Source organism: Cricetulus griseus, chromosome X (assembly GCF_003668045.3).
Source record: "Cricetulus griseus strain 17A/GY chromosome X, alternate assembly CriGri-PICRH-1.0, whole genome shotgun sequence".
Lineage (NCBI taxonomy): Eukaryota > Metazoa > Chordata > Mammalia > Rodentia > Cricetidae > Cricetulus > Cricetulus griseus.
The window spans coordinates 1,709,131-1,718,695 of NC_048604.1; the positions used below are offsets into that span (position 1 = coordinate 1,709,131).

The 9,565-nt window shown below is 46.7% G+C and overlaps 1 protein-coding gene across 1 annotated transcript in view; it reads left to right on the forward strand.

Annotated features, from left to right (window-relative positions):
- Positions 1 to 9,565, forward strand: part of Mecp2 (methyl-CpG binding protein 2) — a 59,346-nt gene extending 49,781 nt beyond the window's left edge. Inside the window, 2 exon segments of the mRNA XM_027432453.2 lie at positions 11 to 791; positions 793 to 9,565. Coding sequence (XP_027288254.1) covers positions 11 to 791; positions 793 to 1,098 — 1,087 coding nt within the window. The 3' untranslated portion in view covers positions 1,099 to 9,565.

Here is a 9,565-nt window from a genome sequence, read left to right on the forward strand (position 1 = left end):
GTCTCCACAGTCCCCAGGGAAAAGCCTTTCGGTCTAAAGTGGAATTGATTGCATACTTTGAAAAGGTAGGCGACACCTCTTTGGACCCTAATGATTTTGACTTCACGGTAACTGGGAGAGGGAGCCCCTCCCGGAGAGAGCAGAAACCACCTAAGAAGCCCAAATCACCCAAAGCTCCAGGAACTGGCAGGGGTCGGGGACGCCCCAAAGGGAGTGGCACTGGAAGACCCAAGGCAGCATCATCAGAAGGTGTTCAGGTGAAAAGGGTCCTGGAGAAGAGCCCTGGGAAACTTCTCGTCAAGATGCCTTTCCAAGCATCGCCTGGGGGCAAGAATGAGGGAGGTGGGGCTACCACTTCTGCCCAGGTCATGGTGATCAAACGCCCTGGCAGAAAGAGAAAAGCTGAAGCTGACCCCCAGGCCATTCCTAAGAAACGGGGCAGAAAGCCTGGGAGTGTGGTGGCAGCTGCTGCTGCAGAAGCCAAAAAGAAAGCCGTGAAGGAGTCTTCCATACGGTCTGTGCATGAGACCGTACTCCCCATCAAGAAGCGCAAGACCCGGGAGACAGTTAGCATTGAGGTTAAGGAAGTGGTGAAGCCCCTGCTGGTGTCCACCCTTGGTGAGAAGAGTGGGAAGGGACTGAAGACCTGCAAGAGCCCTGGACGAAAAAGCAAGGAGAGCAGCCCCAAAGGGCGCAGCAGCAGCAGTAGTGCCTCCTCACCCCCTAAGAAGGAGCACCATCATCACCACCACCATTCAGAGTCCCCAAAGGCCCCCATGCCACTGCTCCCACCCCCCCACCCCACCGGAGCCTGAGAGCTCTGAGGACCCCATCAGCCCTCCTGAGCCCCAGGACTTGAGTAGCAGCATCTGCAAAGAGGAGAAGATGCCCAGAGGAGGCTCGCTGGAGAGTGATGGCTGCCCCAAGGAGCCAGCTAAGACTCAGCCCATGGTCGCAGCAACCACCGCCACTGTTGCAGAAAAGTACAAACACCGAGGGGAGGGAGAGCGCAAAGACATTGTTTCATCTTCCATGCCAAGGCCAAACAGAGAGGAACCTGTGGACAGCCGGACGCCCGTGACCGAGAGAGTTAGCTGACTTTACACAGAGTGGATTGCAAAGCAAACCAACAAGAATAAAGGCAGCTGTTGTCTCTTCTCCTTATGGGTAGGGCTCTGACAAAGCTTCCCGATTAACTGAAATAAAAAATATTTTTTTTTCTTTCAGTAAACTTAGAGTTTCGTGGCTTCAGGGTGGGAGTAGTTGGAGCATTGGGATGTTTTTCTTACCGACAAGCACAGTCAGGTTGAAGACCTAACCAGGGCCAGAAGTAGCTTTGCACTTTTCTAAACTAGGCTCCTTCAACAAGGCTTGCTGCAGATACTACTGACCAGACAAGTTGTTGACCAGGCACCCCCCAATAGCCCCCCAGTGTGCTCATTAGAGATAGCAGTTGAGAGGACACTCCTATTTTTGGTGCCATTGGTGCCCTGTCCATAGGTTCCCTGACTCTTCCACCACCCCAACCCCCAATCTGAGGGACCGGGAGGTGCGAGGCAGGAAAAAACATTGGATTCTTTAGAGAAGACTAGAGATATCCCGTGATTGTGGCCCAATGATTAGAACTGTGGTGGCACAAGTCTGGCCGAATACCCACCCCAATCCAAAACTGATAATGATATTTTGAAAGACAGGAAAGTGGTACCTGTCTGATCCAGCTCTAGCATAGGTAGGAGTGAGTCCTGAACTGCTGCTAGACTAGACTGGCCTGAGCCACAGAAGATGATGGACCAGAATGAAGTATTATCACCTGCTCACAAGGCATGCTCCCCTAGAGAATAATTCTAAAGAGGTGCCATGGAGGCAGCAGGACAAGGCACAGGCAGGCTGGGTGGGGTCAAGCCAGACCTAATGCCACAGAACAAGAGAGCAGTCTGTGACTAGTAGTTAGGGACTTAGTGGATAGGACAAGGGGCATGGGGGAAGAAAGGAAAATATTCTTCAAATTACTTTCCAATTCTCCTTTAGGAACAGCTTAGAATTATTTGCACTATTGAGTCTTCATATTCCCACTTCAAAACAAACAGATGCTCTGAAAGCAAACTGGCTTGAAATGGTGACACTTTGTCCCACAAGCCACCAGATGTGGCAGTGTTCAGAACTACCTGGATCTGTATATACCTGCGCTTGTTTTAAAGTGGGCTCAGTACATAGGGTTCCCACGAAGCTCCGAAACTCTAAGTGTTTGCTGCAATTTTATAAGGACTTCCTGATTGCTTTCTCTTTTTGCCCTTCCATTTCTACCTTCCATTTCATGCTCTCATTTCTTCCCCATTCTCCTTCCCCTAGCTCCTAGTTGTGTCTTCTGTTCCAGGCAACTGCAGTGCTTACCTGACAGCAGTCAACCATAGCCCGAGGATTCTCCCTGCCCTTTGACTTCCCACTGCCAGTGCCAGCTCTCATGTTTAACTCTGAGCAAGTGCTGGGCTCTGCTGAGTCCTCCCTAGCGTCTGTGAAGAACAAGAGGGCAATAAGCTCTTTCTCCCCCAGGTAGCCCCCTCTTCCTTGCTAAGAAAAAAGTCAAAAGGCTTTTCAGACCCTGAACAATGAGCCTTTTCACCTTCTGCTCTAGAAAAGTAGACTAGAGAAACTGGGCCACGTGTGGTAGCTGAAAGAGATATAGGAGCCCCCTGTGTTCGGCCAGAATCACCAAGTGACCCAACAGGGATTCTGTGCCCACTACCCTTGACCCCACTCAGAAGTCTAATATCAAGCATAGTATGGCAGGGCACCTGACAGAATGGATGCAGACTTGAGCAGGGAGTGACACCAGGGTTCCTTGCTCTTCTGACACATAAACCTGGCAAGATTTTTTTCTAGTGGAATTCTTTCCCTTTTGCTTACTGGAGACTGGGTGGGGCCAGCACACCCCATATTTCAATATGCTCCATAAGTGTAATAGTGGATTTTACAGGCTTGACTTTGCTGTTGGGTTTTAATTGGTCAATTTTCATTTGGGAACCCTATGTTTTAACCTCTGTTCAGGAAGTCCTTATCTAGCTGCATATCTTCATCATATTGGTATATCCTTTTCTGTGTTTACAGAGATGTCTCATATCTAAATCTGTCCAACTGAGAAGTACCTTATCAAAGTAGCAAATGAGACAGCAGTCTTTTGCTTCCAGAAACACCCACAGGCACATCCCATGTAAGCTGCTGCCATGAACTGTCAAATGTGTGTTGTCTTGTGTATTTTCGTTGCCGTTCCCCAGCTTCCTTACTGCAGTATAATCATGGAAGAGTGAAACATCATAGAAATCATCTAGCACTTCCTTGCCAGTCTTTAGTGAACAGGAACCATAGTTGACAGTTCCAATTGATAGCTTAAGATAAAACCATGTTTGTCTCTTCTGGAATGGTTAGAACTAAGTGAGAGATTTTTGCCCTATTCTGTTTGCAGAGTCATAGTTGGGCTTTCTAGCATATTTGTGTCCATTTCCTTGTGCTACAAATGCAAACCTGCAAACCAGCTTCTTGTCAGGCAGTTATTTTGCCTGTTCTGTTGATCCTCAGCCTTCGTTCTGATTCCTCCCCAGGAAGGGAAGAGAGGTCAGAAGAGGGACTCTGGAGGGTTCAGGATATGTCCTCCTCAACTCCTGCTTCCTCCAAGGACAAAAGGCCCCTGCTGCCCCCACCCCACCCCACCCCTGCAGTGGCCTCGCACTCACCAAGGACACCTTTCCATACCTTCACAGCACCTAGCCAGATTGAAATCAAGTTGTTTATTGTGCTCCAATTGGGATTTTGCCTGTTACACTTACTTAGTCCAATGAAATATGACTCCTAGGCTAGGGAATCCCTCATCCTTGGGAGACAACCTAGGCTGATTAGATATTCACAGTTGACATTGTAGTACTTTAGCTGCCATTTTCTTTCATTTGAGCCCCAGCTGCAGCCTCCTTACTCCCCAGCTTTCCCTTAGAGCTGGTTTCAAAACTGCAGGTGGTGGTGCCTGCAGCTCCTTAGGATTTTCTTTGCTTCCTGCTTTTTTCCCCATTCCCTCATCCCCCCAAAAAGGGCATCATGAGTCAGTCTCCTTTAAGCAAGCAGCTTTGGTGGGGTTTTGATCTGGCAGCCAGGTTCTCTGGATAGGCTCTCAGGCTGCCTCTACCTTGTAGTCAGGTTGACAGTTTGGAGGGAAAAGCCTTAAGCTATGGGATTGTCACCAGCTGTGTCTGGCTCAGACCTGGAGTGTGACCTTGATTTTGTTGTATTTGAACATTGTAAACATTGGGTGGCATCTTTCATTGAATATGTGAAAAATACAGGAACTGACCAACAGCTTTCAGATAACTGGGGTTAGGTTATTAAGGTCACATCCAGTCTTCCCTACCCTGTTCTAGTTGGTAGTTACTACCTCTCCCAGATAGATTGCTGTATAACCTACAACTATGTTCATCCTGGCCCAGTCCTGCCCATTCTTGGGTTTGTCTTAACCAGTGGAGCTGCTGCCCTTGACAGTGCAATGAGTTGAGAACTCTTGGTCACAGCCAGGCTCTAGTACAGCTCCCTTCGGCTGGTTATGTATTCCCATATCAAAAGGCACAGGGGAGATCTAGAAATAGTACCTCCCCTAGTCCATCAGTGCCAAAGTAGCCTGTGATCCTAGCATGGGAACAGAGAACTCTGTTCAGTGCTATCACAACAGACTAGAGGCCACAGACTTTGGCAGTGGGAACCAGAGCAGCCCAAATTGCAGCTGCTTCACCCAGCTTGCTCTTGCTATAACAGTGATAAAAGAGGGTAGTAACCAGAAACTTGACTGCCAAGTTTGGTAGGGAAAGGAGTTTCCATAGCATAAAATCCAGGACCTCTGAATTTTAAATAAGTTGTAATAAGTGGCTCAAGCCCACCCAGAAATGAGCAAAAGGGTTGGAACTGACCAGGTGAGACCAGCCAGATTTCATGCATCCCAAGTGGAGTCCAGCTGCCTGAGCTCTACAACACTTCTCTAACTACAGAAAGCATTCCAGCCAGGCTCTACGGCTGAGCAGAGATCACAGGTGCCCGTTCTTCAAGAAGACCTTTGTGCTTATCTTTGCCCCACATTGTTTGCTGATTCGGGTTCACACTACAGATTCTAGGATGGATGGCCAAGACTTGGAGAAAAAAGTTTCTAGAGCCCCTGTAGACCATGGCATAACAAAGTCCCAAGTTGAAGGGGGCTAGGGCAGATGCAGCAATGCCCCATACTTGGACCAAGCCCTCTGATCCATCCACATCCTCTTCTGGCTCTTCCTTCCTGCTCTCTGCTTCAGTGAACCAGCCCCAACTCTGAAGAGATTTGCTGATTCTCTCCAGTTTGATGTCCTTCTCTTTTAGGTACTATATCAATAGAAAAGGCTTAATCTAATTGTTATCAATTGCTAGGATACTGCCTTCCCCAGTGTTTAAAATTACATGCTAAAGGGGAAAATTGAACACTGAAACCAGTTCTCAACAGTTGAGAAGGAAAACTTTGAAAACATTTGGCAAAAAGGTATTAATAATAATAATACATTCTGATGTTTCCAAATAAGAGGAGGCTTTTGCAAAAGAAATTATCTAAAAATACTTAGTTCTTGGCCTGAGATATATGGTGAGTGATCTGGGCAAAGGGAACTCCAAGCTGAAGCCTCCTACATCTGAGGAGATGGAACTAGAAGACTCTTGAGATTCAAGGTCAGATGCCAAAGCTGCATGAGACCAGCTCTTGGTGCATCAAGTGAAACACTCGTCAGTGACCAAGAAGGCCCATCACAGAGTGTCTGTTCTCTTCTCATCTTAACTGAGCCTCTCCCTACCTCTTTAAACCAGCCTGCCTGCCTATTGTGGAGGCATGAGAGTCCATAGAGTGGAGAAGGAGAGGGCAAGCAAGCAGGCAGGCAAGCAGTGGAAAGGCCCTAGGAGGAAGGATAGGCCCCCAGGCTTTGCACAAGCAGTGCTCAGCCCCTCATGAAACTAAGTGTCATCTTTTGAGTTTAAGAACATTTGGGCAACTTGCAAATGACCTTGGCTCCTTGCTCTCCCCTCTCAACTTTTATCAGGTCATGCTTAGCACTGAGAGAAAATGCAGTGAAAATGCAAAGAGGTTTGGCTCCTGCCCCCCTATAGTCCCTCTCTCTGCAGTGTTTGTGTGTCGAGTGGCTAAAGCCATTCTTCCTGGTGACCCTGATTATATCCAGTAACTTATAGACTATATGCATAGGTCTGCTTTGTCTCCTCTATTCTGGGCTTTTGATTTGCTCTTCAGTTTTTCTTTTAGTTTTCCTATTCTTTTTATTTTATGCACCAACTAGACACACAAAGCAGTTGAATTTATATATATATATATGTATGTATGTATATTGCACAATTATAAACTCATTTTGCTTGTGGCAACACACACACACACACACACACACACACACACACACACACACACACGAAGACCTTTTAAAATTATACCTGTTGCTTAATTATAATATTTCTGATAACCATAGAATAGGACAAGGGAAAATAAAAAAAAAAAGACCTCTGTCTGCTGGTCACTTCTTCAGTCCAAGCAGATCTATGATCTTTCCTTGCTTCTTTCAAAGGCTTCCCTGTGCTAAGTGAAAGAAGCTCCAGGCTGCACCCACGCTTTGTACTTTGTTTCTCTTCTGCTGTGAAAGGGGCCCCATAATTCTGGGTACAGGACAGTTCATTTCAGTGTGTCAGGGGTGGGGTGTGGCATGCACACTCCCTTTACCTGCTGAAGTCCAGAACTTAATGGGCACAGCCCCTGTCCCCATCTCTAGGGATGGGGAGCTGGCATGCATGGGGGTAGCCTGACTCCCTCCACCCTTCCCTGGACAGGGAGAGCCTGTATGTAGTAAGTCTGGCAGGCTTCCCCCAATTAGCAGGGCTCAGGGCATTTAAAAACCCGCCTCACTTTGCTGGAGAGGAGATGGGAGGCTTGAGCTGTCTCCAAACTGGTAAGCTGTATTAGTTAGAATGCCAGAGACCCCAGGATCACATCTAACAATCCAATGGGTCTCCTGTAGTAAAGACTCCAGAAACATCCCTTTCTCTTCTCCCTGCTCCCATGAGTAACTGCATTTGCTTTTATAATTCTTGATGAGCAATATCTGCTAGAAAGTTTAGCTGTAACAGTTCTTTTTTGCAAAGGATCATTCTTAAGTAATTGAAAACGCCCCACCCCCCCCCAAAAAAAAGTTCAAACCTTGTTCTTCCAAAGCAGAGAACATTATAATCACCAGGGCCAAAATCTGTCCCATACCTCCACCCTACCCCCTCATCATCGCTTCTTCTGAGGCCAGAATATAGCAGAGATAGATATTTGTAGGACCCTTGGGTGGCTGGGCTACCCTTGTGCCACTTGGAAGATGGGCTGGAGAAACCTGTGAGACCCTATGCTAAGGTCTTGCTGTATTAGCAGAGCGTCACAACATTATTCCCCAGTCAGCATGGGATGGAGGCATAAAAGGCCACAGGGTTGTTGCCAATGATACTTGGCCACTGACAGGTGGGTGACTATGTATGTCCGTCCATATGAGTGCTTTATGGCTGATGTGAGATCAGCACCCAAGTTAGCTTCACCTGGTGACCTCTAGCCCTGCCTGGATGGAGCAGGCCACCCAGTTCAATATTTCTGGGCAGCTTGGACAATGGAGTGCAAAAGGCTTGCAGAACTTGAAGCCTGCTCCTGACCTTGCTACCATGGCCTCCTTTTCCATTTGATTTGTCACTGCTTCAATCAATGACAGCTGCTCCAGAGTCAGTAGTTGATGAATATATGACCAAATATCACCAGGACTGTTACTCAATGTGTGCCGAGCCCTTTCCTCGTGCTGGGCTCCCTGTGTACCTGGACACTGTAATGTGTGCTGTGTTTGCTCTCCTTCCTCTTCCTTACCCTTTCTTTGTCTTTCTGGGGTTTTTCTGTTTGGGTTTGGTTTGGTTTTATTCTACCTTTTGTGTTCCAAACATGAGGTTCTCTCTATTGGTCCTCTTTAACTGTGGTGTTGAGGCTTCTATTTGTGTAATTTTTGGTGGGTGAAAGGAACATTGCTAAGTAAATCTCTTCTGTGTTTGAACTGAAGTCTGTATTGTAACTATGTTTAAAGTAATTGTTCCAGAGACAAATGCTTCTGGACACCTTTTCGTTACAAAGCATTTGAGGGGAGGGGATTGGGTGATAAGACAAGAGGGGCAATCTGAAGAGACAACCCCTGCCCAGATCAGCTAGATGCCACCAAGAAGTTAAGCACTGGATTCCCATTCCAAGTCAAGAGACTGAAGCTAATGTGTTGCCATTTTCAAAGTCAGAGCAAAACCAGCTTTTGTTCACCCAATGAATTCTTTTGCTTGCTCTTCCTGGATTATTACTGCTATTGTTAATTTTTGAGAGAGAGAGAGAGAGAGAGAGAGAGAGAGAGAGAGAGAGAGAACGAGAGAACGAGAGAGAACGAGAACGTCAGCTCCTTCCAGGGGTGCCAGGAGAGGAGGAGATGTAAGAGCAGAGCTGAGCTCACTGAGTAGGGAAAGGCTGGGCCTGATCTTGCAGGAGGATGCCCCACTGAGGACACAGATTAGAGAGGAGGCATAAAATGAATTAGACACTCCCTGCCTGAGATAGCTCTTCCTGAATAAGCCAAGGCAGTGGGCATTATTGTCTCCAAGGCATGTTTCAGGGACATGACCAGATAGGACACTTCTGTCACATACCATGCTATCCCATAGTACATAGTACTAATCTGCTATTTTGGCTCCCTACCATGCCTGGGGAATAAAATGATGGTAGGGGGTTCTCTCTTTTGATGTCATCTGATTCCCAACAAAATCTGGGTGTGAAAAACCACCTTCTCTTTCCATGGCAAACATCTTCAGTAAAGCTGTTACTCTCATTACAGATTGTTCCAGGCTCATATAAGGGGAACAGACAGACCTGTACTCCCTTAGAGCCTCTTGCAAGGGTAGTGCTACCTGTTGTGACCAGTTCACCATGGCATTTAGTAGCTGAAAAAACCAAACAGGGTACATGCCCCCTCCTAAATCCATGTTGTGCTTCCCTCTGCCAGCCTGAAGGGCAAGATCTATAGGAGAGTGCAGCCAGTAACAGGCTACCTGTATTGGAAAATATTGGCACCAGCAAAAAAGCCCATCTGAGGTTGGGAAGCAGGCACAGAGAGAGAGATCCAGGACAGACATAGCTGGAGGGGTTGGTCTTGAAAAGCCCTCTGTCGAATTCACCTTCGGTTTCTGTGTTTTGGGACAATTACTTTAGAAAATAAGTAGGTCGTTTTAAAAACAAAATATTGATTGCTTTTTTGTAGTGTTCAAAAAAAAGGTTCTTTGTGTATAGCCAAATGACTGAAAGCACTGATATATTTAAAAACAAAAGGCAATTTATTAAGGAAATTTGTACCATTTCAGTAAACCTGTCTGAATGTACCTGTATACGTTTCAAAAACACCCCCACTGATCCCCCTGTAACCTATTTATTATATAAAGAGTTTGCCTTATAAATTTACATAAAAATGTC